We start from the raw sequence: 17,626 nt of genomic DNA on the forward strand, positions 1-17,626 counted from the left end.
GATCAACACGTTACTGCTGCCAGAAGGATCAAGATTCGGAGGGATGGTAAACTCATCCCTACGAAACATCTGATCCTTACATTTGACACTTCAAAATTACCAACATCTGTAAAACTTGCCTGGCATAACTGCCCTGTTCGACCTTATGTGCCAAACCCATTGAGGTGTTTTCAATGCCAAAGGTTTGGTCACTCAAAAGCATCTTGTCGAAGCAAGCCGATTTGTGCTAATTGCTCTGGTTTTGACCATAGTGACAATTCCTGTGAGTCGCCTGCCCTTTGCATTAACTGTAAGGGAGCTCATGCTGCGTACTCCAGGAATTGTCCGAAATGGTCCCAGGAAAAAGAGATTCAATCTGTCAAAGTCCTACAAAATTTAAGTTTTGATGAAGCTCGTAGAATAGTCACTGCTCGTACTCCACGTCCGGGTTTGTCCTATTCTGCGGCTGCAAAAACTACTTTTCGTACAGTCAGCACACAAACAGATACCTTTCAATCCTCTATCCCACAGAAAACTAAACAGAAACCATTGTTTGACTTTGCTAAAACAACCAGACCTGCGTCCACCTCTCCTCCACCCTCAAAAGCATTCCGAACTAATTCCTCGGAAAAGCCTCAGCCTGCTTTAAAGCAGCGCCCAAATTTAAAATTTCCACCTAGTGAGAAACCTGGAATCTCACGTAAGAAGAAAAATCCGGAATTTGCCCATCATATAAATCAGGTTTCATCGGACATTCTTGACAGAATGGAAGATGAAGTTACTTTACATCCTTCAGATGATGAATCAATTTTCGATGACCCTCCGATTCATGCTGCTTCCGCATCAAAGAAATAATGTCTATCTCCATTATTTCATGGAATTGTCGAAGCGTGCGCAATAAGAGCTCTGATATCAGAGATATTGTCTTTAAATATCATCCTGCTTGCTTAGCACTTCAAGAAACATTTTTGTCATCATCAGAAAATTTTAATTTACGTAACTACATTTGTTACCGAAACGATAACATTGCTGGTAACCGAACTAATGGTGGTGTTGCTATTTTAATTTCTACACATTTTCCCTCATCCCATTTGTCTCTATCATCTTCATTACAGGCTATTGCCGTTCAACTTCACATAAACATCTCTATTACAATTTGTTCTTTGTACTTACCACCGAATGATCCTATTTCACAAAGTGATTTGAACATTTTAATTAATCAGTTGCCGAAACCTTTTATTTTGATTGGAGATTTCAACGGCCACAACACTCTGTGGGGAAGCCACAACACAAATGCTCGTGGAAATCAAATCGAAACAATCATCCTAGATCATAGCCTCTGCCTACTGAATCAAGGTGAGGACACTTATTTTCACGCACCAACTCGTACTTTTCACTGCATTGACCTGGCTTTATGTTCACCTACACTTTTACCATTCTCACAATTTTCAGTTGATGATGATCTTCATAATAGTGACCATTTTCCTATCATAGTTTCATACTCATCTACTTTTAATATTACTCCCAGACCATCTGTTTTTATATATCAACGAGCGGATTGGAACCTTTTCACACAACTTGCTGAAATAACAAATGAAATGGTTTTAAATGACAATATTGAAACTGTTGTTGAAACTGTTACTTTAAGAATCATCAATGCTGCAGAAACCAGCATTCCAAAAACATCAACTTCTCTCCCTAGGCATCGGAAGCCTTGGTGGAATGCTGAATGCTCCGCAGCTCACAACAAGATCAACAGAGACTTTGGAATATCTTTCGCAGGTATCCATCGACAGACCACCTCGTAGCCTTTAAACGAGCTCGAGCACTTGCACGCAGGACTCGGCGCCAAAGCCAGAGAGACTCTTGGTCTCGCTATGTTTCATCCATCACATCTACAACATCTACCAGACAAGTCTGGTCGAGGGTCAAGAGAGCAAATGGTATCTACCGTGAATTCCATCTTCCGGTATTTGATAGAAACGGTACCACGTACTCTGACCCTGTAGATGTGAGTAACATCTTGGGTGAAACGTTTGCTACCGTCTCCAGCATTGAAAACTACAGCCCAGTTTTCCAAGCTCACAAACGTGTGACTGAAAGACTTAATCTGCAGTTTGCGACTCGACAGCGGTTTCGGTACAATAGTAATTTTACATTTGAAGAATTACAGAGAGCACTGGCTAGAGCTCCCAATACCAGTCTCGGCTTTGATGGTATATCATACCGAATGCTTCGTCACTTGACTTCTGCATCTTTGCAGAATGTGCTGTTACTCTTTAACAGATTATGGACCGAGCAAACATACCCATCAAGTTGGCGACTGGCTATTGTCATACCAATATTGAAACCTGGTAAAGACCCGACGGAGCCAATTAATTATCGCCCGATAGCATTAACGAGTTGCCTCGGCAAGGTATTTGAACGCATGGTTAACTCTCGCCTCATTTATTTTCTCGAGAAAAACAAACTTATTCCAGATTTTCAAAGTGGTTTCCGTAGAGGCAGATCAACACTGGATAATATAGTTTCTTTAGAATCGCGTATACGTAATGCCTTTGTCCGACGAAGTCATTTAGTCTCTATCTTCTTCGATATTGAGAAAGCTTACGATCGGACATGGCGTTACGGCATTCTAAAAGTTTTATTCGACATGGGTCTCCGTGGTCATCTACCGATTTTTATCAAAAACTTTTTAAGTCGTAGATATTTCCGGGTCAAAGTGTGCAATACGCTATCTGATGTTTTTATCCAATCTGAAGGTGTACCACATGGCAGTGTTTTAAGTGTCATACTTTTCATTGTACATATTTCTCTCATCTTAAACATACTACCATCTACAGTTCATGGCTCACTTTATGTTGACGATTTGAACGTATCATGCTCAGGATCAGACATGAGAGTAATGGAGCGGCAACTTCAACTGAGTGTAAATAAAATCTTGGAGTGGTGTGAACTGAATGGCCATACAATCTCCCCCTCTAAAAGTTCCTGCATGCACTTCTGTCGGTTGCGCAGGCTTCATAATGAACCTGCCATTCATATCAATAACACTGTCATACCTATAGTTGAGAACACAAAGTTTCTTGGGCTGATATTTGACAAGAAGCTTACTTTTTTACCTCACATCAAACAGCTTAGAAAACGATGCGAGAAGACTCTAAACATATTACGAGTGCTTTCAAACACGTCTTGGGGTGCAGATCGCATCGCCCTACTGCGAATATATCAAGCGCTAACATTATCTCGTCTTGATTACGCATGTGCGGTATATGGCACTGCTTCCGCTTCTAACTTAAGACGCTTGGATACAGTGCATCATACTGCCTTGCGCATATGTAGCGGCGCCTTCCGCACGTCCCCTGTTAAAAGCCTCTATGTTATCTGTGATCAACTACCTTTAGACCTACGCCGCATGCAGCTGTCCTTGACGTATTACTTTCGCATCATGTCATCTGCTACACATCCTCTACAGCGTGATTCTACACCATCAAGTTTGTTGCGGTTTTATGAAGCTCGTCCTTCTCATATTCGCCCTTTTAACGTTCGCATGCGATCACTTATTGAAAATTTGTCTATTTGTGATTTGCCATCACAATCAGTTGAGCATTTGCTTATTTCACCATGGACCATCTCACAATACCAGTTTGATTGTCAGTTTGTTGCTTATAATAAGGCTCAAGTGTCTCCTATTATATTTCAGCAACTTTTCACTTCCCATCGTCATCAGTTTTCTCAATACGCCCCTGTATTTACAGATGGCTCAAAATCTCCAGGACATGTCGGTTGTGGCGTCGTCATTGCTGATGCCACGTACAATTTTAAAATCCCAGATATTTGTTCAATTTTCACTGCCGAAGCTGTAGCTATTCTTTTAGCTCTGCGATTGATCTCATCACTGCCTACTCGAAAATATTGCATTTATTCAGATAGTTTGAGCGTGTTGCGCCAATTGGGACATTTCGAAGAATCGACTCACCCAATTTTAAATTTTATACATCATCTGTTAAATTCTTTTCATAAAAATGGGTTTGATATTTTATTTTGTTGGGTCCCAAGTCATGTCGGAATTCCGGGCAATGACTTGGCCGATGTTGCCGCACGATCTGCTACAAACCCTTTCTCTCTGTCTATACCATACCAAGATATAAAAACACACGTACGACAGCTTACAAAGTCTCTATGGTTGCAGCAGTGGGATCTCCAAATTAATAATAAATTGCGCGCTATAAAAATTGATTTAGATCCATTGCCTGTGCTACGTAATCGTAGGGCAGACGTCAAACTTACTCGTCTTCGAATTGGCCACACTCGATTGACCCACCTTCACTTGCTGTTTGATGAACCCTCTCCTCACTGCAATACTTGCAACGTTTTACTCACAATCCATCACATTTTAATTTATTGCCCATGTTTTAACCGTCATCGTTTAACCTTTTTTGGTAGTTCTATTTTAACACTGCAGGATTTGTTAGGTGACTGCCATCATCCTAACATTTTTGCGTTTCTACGCGCAATTGGTCTCTTATACTGTATATAACAGTTTTTATCCTATTTACAATTTTATGTGTCTTTATTCAGCTTTGAATGCAACTGTTTTATGATACTTAACTACATTTAAATTTTATCTTGTTTTACTTACTCTTGAATGCGTTGGTTTCGTTGTATTCAGTTTTATAAATGCCGTGTGATTTTGATGGGGAAAACTTGTAGTATACATCTACCTAGGATTTTATTTTAAAACCGTTTGTTTGGCGCAGCATGTCCTTCTGTGGACTTTGTGCCATTAAACCCAACATTCAATTCAATTCAATCCAAGATAATAACAACCTAACAGCAGGGCACTTTCAAGCATGGCATAGCCGTGCATCGTGTTTAAATAATGTTAAAAAGTAACACCTGATAAAAACCAATGAAGATCTCATTTAAATTGGATTTGATCAGAGATCTCACTGGGATTCAAGGTTGATCCTTTTATTAGAGCTTGTTCAAATATCACGTAAGCAAGTTTTAGGCATTTTTGAACTTCATGTTTACGTAAAAAAGTCATAGCCCTCCTTATTCTTATTTTTAACTATGAAATTTACTTATATACATTGTATAAAACAAAAACAAAATAAAACAAACTTTATGCTTTTATTCGTTATATAAACATTGAGACTCCTCGAAGAAATCGTTCCCCAACATTTTATTCCCCCAGATTGAAATTTTGTTCCAAATTTGAATTTGTTAGATTTTTTTGCCATTAAAGTCTTTTTTTGTATTAAAAAATTTTGAAATAAAAGTGATTTTATATGGTCCTTAGTTATCATTGCATATTTCCCACATCCTCAAATGCCAAAAGAGAAAAAGAAAATTACAAATGCTTACGTAAGATTAAAACATACGCACACATAACATTAAAGCAGTCTCATAAGGAAATTTCAACGTTCCCCAAAATGCTACAATAAAGTTATAAATGTTTAAAATAATGAATTGGAAAAATTCATTTGGCAATCTATATATAAAGTTCAAAAAAATCATGAAATTTTTTTTCTAAAATCCTGCAAGTAAAATTTACTATATTTTTTTGATATATGCTACCTGCCCAACGTCCTACTGTGTTAAAATTTTTAAAAATCATTAAATGCCTTTAGAAGATGCATCATAAAGAATTTGCCAAACGTGTTAAAAATTACTTCAACAATATTATATTATTTTAATAAATATGAATTCTATTAATTTTTATTATTGCCCAATAACTTTTGAATAAATATTTTTAGTATTTCTTGAGCTTTGTTTTTTAGTTACTTACACAAAATTAGGGTAATTTGTATATCAATGAATTATTTTTTAAAACACTTTAGTATTATTAAAGCATTTAATATTGAAAATAATTTATTAATTGTTATACATTTTTCTTTTCTAATACAAAATGCAAAAAAGAACTAGTAACCATAAACTATATTGACTTATTCTTGAATGAATTTGGAACTATAATGACTTATTTTTAAATTTATTCTGTACTTTAAATTTATTCTGTAATTTGTAAGGCATCTTTTAAGGTAGAAAAATGCTTTGTTATCTCAAAAAACGCATTAAAGTAATCGATTCTATCATTTAAAATCTATTTCACGAAACGAATTTGCTTCGTAATTACGTTTTAGATGACATTCTGTAACAATGTTTAATATATTTTTTTACGAGTAGAAAGTTAATGGAATTCAGTGATCAATGTTTAAACTCAATTTTATGATTCAATAAGTTTAGAAGCCATAGAAATAAATTACTCATATATACTTAGCTTTCATATGATGACTCAATTAATTTGGGAGATATATTCAGATTTTTCTGCAAAAAGTCAATATGTGACAAAAGATTCTAATTATTATATAGTTACAGTTTCAATAAATCACGCTTTATTGGGATATATATTTTTCAGAATATTTAGTTATAATTAATATTATTGGAATTGAAAAATGTGCAACTTAATCAATATTTATAGAGTTAAGTAAATTATACTCAAATTTTTTTTATCTTTTATGTAGCCTCTGCTAATTAGTTAAAGTATTCTAACAAAACAAATGTGGGTAAACATATTTCTATATGATGAAATTTTGGACATTAATTTGTAATGAATTCTCTAAACATTCCTTATAGTATTTGGCGATTATTTTTAACGTGGAAAAATATTTTAAGAGATAGATTAACACAATTTTATAAATTGAACATTATTGCTTACTTTTAATGCTTTATTCGGTTGTTGTTTTTTAAAAACAAAGTGCCAAAAAATGTTTTCGAATGAAATTTTTTAAGAATGCATTACATTTTTATAAATGAAAGATCTTAAACAAACTATTTAAGCCCTCATATTTGCTTTAAAAACAGTCTACAGTTTCAAGATTTTTAAGGAAAAAAATTGCGCATTGCTTTTTTTTCATTCTATTATTTGTACTCGTAAGTAATTAGTGTACTTATATATTTCTTCTTACCTCCTGGAGAGAGCAATTAGAATGTTTAATCTATCTTTTTTTTCAAGATTGCATATTCCGCAAACATATCTGTAATTACTGGTTTAATCCATATTAACCAAACAAATTTTGCGTTTATGCTTCAGTAATGCTTGTTAAAACCCATTAATAGGAGCACCTGAAAGTAATTAATGGTTTTAAAAAATATTATTATCGTATCATTTAGCTCTAATGCAACAAATGAAACTGCTAATTGCCTTTCCTAGAAAAATACATTTTTCTCTCTTGTCACAGAAACCTAAATAGATGTATTGTTATTGTAGGGATCAAGAACTGTTCATAATTAGTAATTAGTTATTAAAAGCAATTAATAATTACTTACTGAAATTGTCACGCACTCTTATATACTTAATTTCATGTTATATTTATTCAAATAAACACATAAAGAATTTAATAATCTTTATTTCAAATGCTTTCATTGCTATATTTCTTCAAAGCATTTGTCATAGTATATTTAATTGCATCCCGACCAATCTTTAGAGTTTCTTTTTTGAAGTACAGAACCAAGCCTTATCTGCATTGATTGTTGTTGTTATTATTTGTAAACTTTTAGTTAAGTTAGGCTGGTAATAAAAAAACTAACAATAAATGATATTTGCGGTAAATGAGTAAAACAAAATAAATAAAAATTTTCGCATATCACATAACTTACAAAGCTTTATAATAAGCTTGAAAAGTACCATTTAAAAAATAGTTTTCCATTTTAATCCTTTTCAGAAATGTTGAAAAAGCATAATTATTATTTTTAATCATGAATTGTGCTCTGCTCATTTTTTAAGCGAGAATACATGTTTTGACGTAAAATTCTGTCGGGGCTCACATTTTTTCGAAGTTAAGCATCATACGCATGTAACCTCATGCAAACAAATATTCGTAGATATTTATTCCGCACTGAGAAAAATATTATGGTCAAAACTACCAGAATATGATAAAATTTACCGTGTTTCTAGCTCTATAGGGAGACCAAGAAGCTCGATAATTTTTACCAAAATGCTTAGATAAGGATTTTAGCAAAAATAGAAATAAAGTATTGTTCTATGATATGTAGTAAAATTAGTCAATGGGGAAAAATAGGTAATTTTGTCATAATATCTTAGGGCATGACATAGTGAATCTTTTGGTTACATCATTTGGTTAAATCTTTTCAATTTTGTATCTGTTGTTAAATGCGTGATAGCAAGAAATATAATCCACTCTAAAAGAATCATTTTTATTGAAAGCCTTTAAATTGAGCTTTCTATTGGAAACCAAATAGTTGGTTTAGTAGCTCTGTCTTCAGAGGCGAATTAATTGCTAATTCTGATGGGTTAAAAGTGCCAAAAGCTATCATTTATCTCACGAATTGTGCTGGTATTTAGATCCTTACTAACGGTAGCGGCTCAATACTGCACCTTCAGGATTAAAATTTAATCGGTGATTTTATCAACATCTTAATACTCAACATGTTGAAATTCTTGACCAAAAGCAGTAATGTCCATTTCCAATGTATTCTCTCTGCCGTCGGTGTCTTTGGTAACAAAGTCATATACAAACCAGCTAAAAGAGCCACCCCTGAGAAAAAGAGATCATTGGCTATTCCAACAGCTTTCAAGAGTTGTTATCGGTATATAAAAACAGAGACAGACACAATAAGTATGGACATACATAATTGAGAGAGACGTAATTGATATCACTGGTATGGCCAGATTGTACCCTGGGTGTTAAGACATATCTAACATATCTGATTAAATTGCGCCTCAAGACTCATTAGTAGACTTTTTAAAAGCATGTTCCTCGACTCTGGGAAAAAGGTCCTTCTGGCATGTACCGAGGGCATAATCTATCCATCTTGTCCTTTGCACAACAATTGGAGCTTGACTTTGCTAGAGTTCACGGATTCATGAATTCGATCTAGCTGATGCTGGATCACGAATAATTGGCAACACTCACTACAATAATGGAAAATTTATGAAAAGAATGGTGTAAATACTGAATATTTTGATTTTATTAACAAAATTATTATTTTACCAGAGATATTTTTAGTATATGGTGCGGCAATCTTGCTCTGTATGAGTTTGTTGTTTTAGAGTACTTAGTTACTTTTAATGGTAATTACAAAGGTTAATTCATGATTATCTGAATTTTGAAAAGATATTTGCTCAAAAAATTATAGTTATTCAGACAAAATGTAATGTAGAAATTAAAATCTTTAACATTATAATAAGCAACGGAAATGCTTATTTTAACATTTCTTTTAAATTTGTTTCAAGATTATGCTATAGATTTTGCAATTATTTTAAACTGCTAAGAATATATCTTTATGAAAAGTAAAGAAAAATTAACATTGAAATAATATATATATATATATATATATATATATATATATATATATATATATATATATATATATATTGCGAAATAATGTATTAATGTATAACATTTTCTGTAAGATTGATGACTCATTGTATAATGAATATCTTTATGCTTTATTTTTATACTATAAAGTTAAAAATTCTTGATTAATAATAAGTTTTTTATTTTAGTTTTCTTATAGTTACTACACTCTAGTGAAAAATACGAAGTGTATGAAATTTTTCCTTTTATTCCAATTTTATTCAGCTGACAGGAAAAATATGAATAATTCATTAGGAAGTTATTTTTCTGTTGACGACATAAACTTTTTCTGATATTTTTTTTCTTGGATATTCTTTATATTTATGATTGTAATCTATATGAAAAATGCGCCAATAACATTACAGAGTAAATTTGAACACATCTTTCAGTTTCATTATTTATGCAGATAGTTTGAAGTAACTCTTGTGACGTGATTAAACCAAGCGTACTTTAAAAATTGTTTTAACAGTCTTTCTTACTTCAGTTGAAAATTTATGCAAATTGTATTTCCTAATTAAAAGAAAACTGATTATACGAAAGTTTTACTTTTGGTTTTATTTCGTACTCGTTTATCAATATGGATTCTTAAAGCGGCTTATTTTTAGATATTTTTAGATTTAGAAATATTAACGGTAAAACAAAGAAGTATTTTAACGTCACTATATTTTTAATGAAAATAAAATGGAGGAATAAAAATAAATTAGTATATTAAATAACTATTTTTATTCTATTTCTTTTAGTTTTATCCCGTTACTGTGAAAGTATTAAATAAAGCTATTTTTTTATATCTGTATTAGATTGATTCATTGTTTCGAGAATTTACTCCTCAATTCATAGAAGTGACTGATTCCCTAAATCGTTGATTCATAGATTCATTGATATTCTTATTTATTTATAAGATTATTTATTGATACACTGATTCACCTAATCGCACATTTTTCAAGGTACTGACAGATTGACAAATTGACTGGCTTAGGATTACTGATACCATAATTCTTTTTATCTTTTGTTCCCTGATTTTTGGTTCAATCAATAATTCATATTCTCTCTTGTTTCACTGTTAATGTCTCCTTTTTCATCATTACACTTTTTTATTGACAGCCTATTTTGCTTATTCATAGATAATTTTGTCAATTTATTTGTTGATTCCTTGATATTTATTTAAACAATAATTTCATCATCGATTTATTTGTTGATTTGCTCATTCATTGATTCCATGAATCATTGAATTCCGTAGTCATTGACTCATTCATTCCTTCATTTGATCATTTATTGATTTTTTGCATGCGAATTTTCTAATTAATTTATTTAGTGTTTTGTACACCTGCCCATTTGCTAAATAATTTTTTCGCTGAACCACTTATTTACTGACTCACTGAACCATTGATTCATTTTTTCTAACGTATATTAAGTCACGATTTAACTCATTTATTGTTTGTTTGATATGTTTATCTATTAAAATCGTGATTCGTTTTTGGATCTTAAGTCTTCTAATCACCATCACATTTGAATATACAACTCAGACAATAAGGAAACCGTAATTAATTACTAAAAGTTTACTACTACTAAACGTTTTAGCAAGCGATGAAGATTACATAAATTAATAATTATAAAAACTATGTATTACAATTATTTGCATTAATTAAAATTTGTATCAAATTTATAATCACATGTAATAACGCTTTCAAATATTTACATATTCAATCATTTTAATTACCTAATGACGCTTCCAAATTAAATCATTAATTTATTACAAGGAATATGCAAATGGATTACAAGAAATACATATGCCTAACCAATTAAACTTTTATAAAAACTGCCTTAGGGGAGAGTCGGGTAGCCCCGCCCACTTAAGGAGTATTGCTTATATTTCTGTATAATATTGAGTAATAATCAATATTTTCGTATGTTTCTATTGTTTTATCATCTAATTAAATAATGCAAAAAGAATAAACCAAAAGAAAAATTGTTTAACTTAAAAAAATAGAAATTTAAAACATTTCACTACTGTATTCAACACATTTTCAAAACTATTGCTTACCATGTTACTAGCTGCATAAATGCTTGAAACTTAGAAAAAAATCTTTTTTTAATATAACCATTAATGTTCAATGGCCCAATGACTTGAAAAATTATTCCATACATATGAAATTGACAGTGGGAGGGGGTACCTGCTGGGCGGTGGTACCCGACACTCCCCTATATTAATTGAGTTTACAATAAGAAAAAAAAACATGCTATGCACCCTTATAATTTAATCAATTATTTAACAGAATTCACTGATGAATATAATCTCACAGACAGAGTTCTTCAGAAGAGCAATTCCTTATTTCCGTGCAGTTTTATTTTCGGATCATTTACTTCTCTTAAAATTTCCATTCTAGCTACTTAGTTGCATTTGTATTTTTTGCTTTATAGTTTAGTTTGGAAAACATCCAAATGTATCTGTGCTTATGCTTCCAGTTCATTATCTTTAAATTATGCCCCCGAGTATAATCCTTTCAAAATATTTCCTAAATGCATATTCTTTATTCATCCCTATTTTGACAGTTTGAAAGCTTTAATATATCTTTTAATACTACTCCGGAAATATTAAAAATAGTTAAGAAATATTAATAGATAAATCAAAAAAGAGCATTTTGATCTGTAGGATACTTACTGCAAATGCATTTTATAAGACTCGAGAATATTTCATTAAAAACAAACAAAAACGTAACAATTTATGTTGGAAAAAAAGAAAGCTCAAGTCATAAAGCGACAAAATTAATATGAATCAACTGAAGATAAAATAATAATTCCTAATTTGAATACATTTAATTGAAAACGGAGAACAATTTTGTAAGTATTTTGCTTATACTTGTAATTTTGTTTTGTATTTTCTAGTTAAGATAACCGGCAATCTATCTTGTAAGCCTTATAACATTTATACAAAATAAATTGTATGAAATAATTCGGAATAGAAATTTATTAAAAGATACTTATGTTATCCTAATAACTTTTATATTAAAGAAACATATAATTTTGTACATGAAATACATAAATTTATAACTTTGCATGAAACATATAATTTTGTACAAGAGGAAAAGAAAATCTTTGCTTGATTTTTGTAATATCCTAACCTCTTAATTCAATTTTTAAAGATTTTTAATTGCATTTTCAAAGATAAATGCACTCAAATTTAAAAAAAAATTATCTCATTAATTTGAGGAAGTGAGAGGGACAGAAATATGAACAACCTTAGCAATCAATACATAAATGTTGGCTTTTTTATTAACAGGAATTGCTATAAACATTTATGGCATCGATTAACTTACATTCATCCTTTTCATAACCTTTTTTTTAAATCCTTAATCATTTGAACTTATAAACATTTAATTGAATTTATTCTTTGATTTCAATTTTAACAAATGTTTTTTTTTTCTTTTCAGTCATAGTCATGTGTGCTTCACCTGATACAGTGAGAGATATCCTTCTTGCTGCCGAAGAACTGGGAATGATTTCTAGTGGAGAATATGTATTTTTCAGCATTGAGCTTTTCACGAGGTATTTAGCTAAGTTTTTTTGTTTATTTACGATTTCATATTTGTAACAAGAAACCTGTTCAAATTTTATTGGCTCTTGGCATTTCCGGCAAAATTAAAATTCCTAGTGCACTTTAGCATCCAAATAGAGTCTCGGTGCTGCCATCTAGTGTGGTAGAAACTAGACGTCCAAATTAACATGACCAACGATATCTCACCCATTGTGGTGATCCTGAAAGAGTGGATACCACCTCTGGAGACACACTAGGTCTGCTCATTTGCAAGACTAGTTGTGCAGCTCATTGGAAATAAAATTTAAAAAAAAATTTAAAAAAATAAAAGCAAAAAAACTTTTTCAAATTTTGACACCATTGTGACGACAGATAAGAATGCAACACTTTCAATTAAACTACAATTTCTAATAGTAATTCATGAGTTCTTAATTACTGCATGTAGAAATTATCATGATATTGCCAATTGTACTTTTGAGCACTTCAGAATAAGAAGGAGATCCAAAATTGAAACTGTGCTGGTTGTTAGTATAGGAAATGTGCTGGGTATTCGCATTTTTAAAAACAGAATTCATTGTTATATTGTCGATAATTCGAAATTATAATCAATGCTGATCCTATCAGCTAACTGGTAAATATTTTAACAGCAACCCATTGCTTGAATGTGTAGTGCGAATTTGGATTGAATCATGATTGCTTGAAACAGATTATTTTCTCATATTATCCCTAAATAGAAATTATCATCGATAGAAACTTTTACAAGTTTTCCACAAGTGAACGAAATCAAATTTGAATACGATTTCTGTTTCAAAAGTCAATACAAGTTTCAATTGCTACCAGAAAACTAAAGACAAAAAAGTTCATTGCTTTATATTCATCAACTATAGATATTTGTCATTAAAAATTAAGACCACTTTTCGATTTGAAGTCCGATTAAAATTGCTTTTTTAATGCTAAAAAATATGTTTTGCTATGTTTAAACAAACTAAAAGACAGATAATAAAAAAGGGAAAAAATTAAAAAGCTGTTATAAACTACCTTTCAAATCAAATAAAAATTTTTGAGAATAAACGATCGAAAAAATCTTCTACCTCCAGTAAAAAATTCCTGACGTCTTTCAAAAGTGATGGAATCAATGTTTTATGTTTTTTGTCAGACAAAAAATTACTTTTCTCATTTTTAATTCCTTTGTAAATCGGAGTTTTTAAAATTTCTTTTACTTCATTTTTTTTTAATTGACATTACTTTATTTTAACATAGAAGAAAATTCAAGAAAAAAATATAAACTTCATTTTTGAATTTTTCAAGCTTGATTGATGAACCAAAAGTGTTTTTAGCTGTAAAGGCTTTATAGCTTTATCCTGCTTGACACCATAATTAGTTGTATAATAAAAAAAATTTTAAGTCAATTAAAAAATTAAGTTTATTAGATTAATTTTCTTGTTTAAATGTAACAGAATTTTATTGTTTAACGTAGTGTGTTATTGTAACACTACAACACTTGCAGGTATCATATTGGTGGTCATGGAAAAGCCATGGAAAAATTTTGATAAATTCTGAATCGAACATTTAAAAAAAAATACTATCTGGATAGCTATTTTTTATGAATTGAACTTTTAACTCAGATTATGGTAAATATAATAGAAAGAAACCGCACCGGAATATAAAATAAATAATTAAAAAAGAAAAAGAAAATATGTTACTTGACATGAATGCATGCGTAGAAGAGTGACTTCAAGGTACTTAACCGTTTCGGAATACGGTAAAAAAATCTATTACTGCTAATTATATATTATAAACTTTGGTGTAATAAGTTCTCCTTACCTTAGTATTTATAACAGCAATACCAGAAATATTTAATATCACATTCAATTAATCACTACGGGAGTCAATAATAGTTTTCCACTATTTATGGTCATCGAAGTAAGAACCGATATTAGTTCACTCAAATAAAATGATTATATAAATTAATAGCGTCATTACCAATACTTTCGAGAATTACAAATAATTAATTTTAATAGGTACAAATTAAAATGGAAAAGTTGAAACTCTCCCTAAATGAAGAAAAGGTACTTTTTCGTATAGAGGAGCATAGAAAAAATTCATATTGCTTTACTCGCGAATGATACATTAATTTTGGTGAAAGGTGCAAATTCAAATGAAAAAATAATCTTTACAATAAAAAGTTATATTAATGGACTATAAAAAAATGCCCAATTATTGTTATTGGGAATGAAGTGTAATTAATTTCAGTAATACGTACTTCTAGCTTTATATTAATTGTTCTTTCTTTATAAGTACTGAATATACTAATATTAATACTCATATACCTCTTTGGACATTGGATTCTACGGTTCATAGGAAAGGATACGTGTCTACTGTAGAAAAAAGTTAATGGTAATTTTTGATTAATCAGGAGTTGACCTCGAGCAATCTAATAACAAGCGCAATAATTCTGAATATAAATAATCTTCATTTTGAAAAAATAAACATTTAAAAACATGTATTGCTCAATCTGATAACAAAAAGCCACCAGGAAGGGTGACAAAAAATAAAATGGCGGTGTACGCCTTTCCCTTTTGTTGTTTTAAAGTAATTTATTGATAATTTACTTTTTTTACTCAGATTGTTTACTCAGAAGAACAGGTATTCGGCTAGTTTACTAATATATTTATTTTAAAATAATACATTAATTAGTTTATTTTAAAATAATACATTGCCATTGGGCTGAGATTTAGTCATTCTATTCCAATGAAATATTTTAAAATTTAAATTGGATTTATTGGTTACGCATTGGATGCTATGCATTAAAATATTGTAAGTAGATCGGCCTACATGATGTTTCATCTTCCTGAAAATGAGGAACAGAAAAGCAGTTATACATATTTATATTTGTTATTCAACGAATGAGTGTCTATAAAATGTATTTAAAAACCATATAAAACTGAATTTGTTTTACTTCAAAATTACTTTGTAATTATAATTGACACATCTACGTGATATCAATAAAATATTACATGAAATCTACCTTTTTTCGAATTATTTTAAAACATTAAAATGAATTTTAAATAAAAGTAATTAAACAAGGATTGAATGTATTATATAGTATTAAAAGATGATTGAAGAGATTTTCTCTGGATAAAAGTTAACGGTGATACTCGAAACTATGAAAGAACAATTCATCAAAATGGCCAATTCTTCCTACCGAACAGATTTTAATTAATAGAAATGCAGAGGAAAGCGTTTAAAGTCATATTGAATACTGGATTACATGAATCTCGGAAATGGGAAAATGGCATTAAATTACTGCACTTGATTAAAATTTTGAATCAAAGAGAATTTAAATTACGATTCAATGAGTTGAAAACTGTTTAAAGGACTACGATGAAATAAATCAATTTAATATAAGCTTTATTGTATTGTATTTCAGTATTGACAAATTATGAAATTAAAAAGCATGTTTATGTAATAAAACATGCTAAAAAAGGCGTATAACTAATTGTTATAGAGCAATACGACCTCTCGATCGTATCATTTAAGGTATTAATAATATACTTAAATATTAAAAATATTTTTCTACGTGGAATGTGGTTGAGTTTATGGAATTAAAAAGCAATCTTATAAAGAACAAGAGTTAACACTGATAAAAAATTATGATAAAAACTAACAGAATATGGCAAAATTTACTATACTTACATCGAATTTACTACATCTTACATCTTACATCTACATCTACATCTTACATCTTACATTTACTACATAATTTACTACATCTTACATCGAAGATAAAACCAAAAAGCTCTGTAATTGTTACCGAAGCGCTTTGGTATCGGTTTTGCCAAAATTAACTATAAAATATGGTTTTATATATATGATAAAATTAGGTAATTCTTTCTTGTTGCGTTCTAGTATGGCATAAAACCATTTATTCGGTTAAATTTACTTTTTAGTTTCGCATTTTTTTACTAAATGTGTGTTAATAACTGTAACTATAATTTCTCGATAATAACTCGATCTTTTATTTCGAGAATCAGAGTTTCCGTAAACCGATACCGTATGAACGGAAAAATTACCAAATAAGAAGTGTAAATATCACTTATTTCGATTTTTTTTTACCAGAAATATGGTTTTTTTATTAGCAGTATTGTCATTAACATACAATACGGTAATTTTACCAGATTTTTTTTCTTTTGTCTCGATGTAGTTACTTAAATTTAGTCTCATTGCTGCCGGTCTAAACTTTCGTGATTTCTACTCTTGGTAGCACACGCCTGAGTCAGTTTTTTTGAAAAGTGATCTAAAAAGTCAAATTCTTTCAAATGATTGCCTCTAGAACCTTTGTCTTCTGAGTTAGGTTCGCATTTACTCGCAACTTGTTTTCTTATCGTTGAACCCATTCAGATGAGAAACTTTGTATTGTATGTAGTATTAATACTGGCGAACTCTCATTAAGCGTGATAGTAGTAATTACCGTAAGAGTACTTTATTTGTTTTGCACTAGAGCTACACTATGTGCTATTAGCGACAATCTGGGAAAAATCCCCGAAGATGGACTAACGACATGCCATCACAATTTTCATCTTCTGCAGAGGGAATGTCACCCACGTTTTGATGACCCGACGACCCGCTCGTGAAGTTGACCAATTTACAGTGGATCATTTTAACGATTACTGTTACCACGATAGGAATCTTCATAGGCTGATCAAAGCCGTCACCCACCCGTTCACTGATG

At 30.8% G+C, this 17,626-nt stretch overlaps 1 protein-coding gene across 2 annotated transcripts in view; it reads left to right on the plus strand.

Moving 5' to 3' along the window:
• The window catches only part of LOC107448012 (atrial natriuretic peptide receptor 1), a 573,894-nt gene that overhangs the window by 328,654 nt on the left and 227,614 nt on the right, over window positions 1-17,626 (plus strand). For both annotated transcript variants that reach the window (XM_087159148.1, XM_087159149.1), the window contains exon 2: window positions 12,791-12,905. In XM_087159148.1, the coding sequence (XP_087015274.1) occupies window positions 12,791-12,905 (115 nt within the window). The remainder of the gene's footprint in view (window positions 1-12,790; window positions 12,906-17,626) is intronic.

Source organism: Parasteatoda tepidariorum, chromosome 3 (assembly GCF_982258835.1).
Source record: "Parasteatoda tepidariorum strain Cologne lab strain chromosome 3, Ptep-v5.0, whole genome shotgun sequence".
Classification (NCBI taxonomy): domain Eukaryota; kingdom Metazoa; phylum Arthropoda; class Arachnida; order Araneae; family Theridiidae; genus Parasteatoda; species Parasteatoda tepidariorum.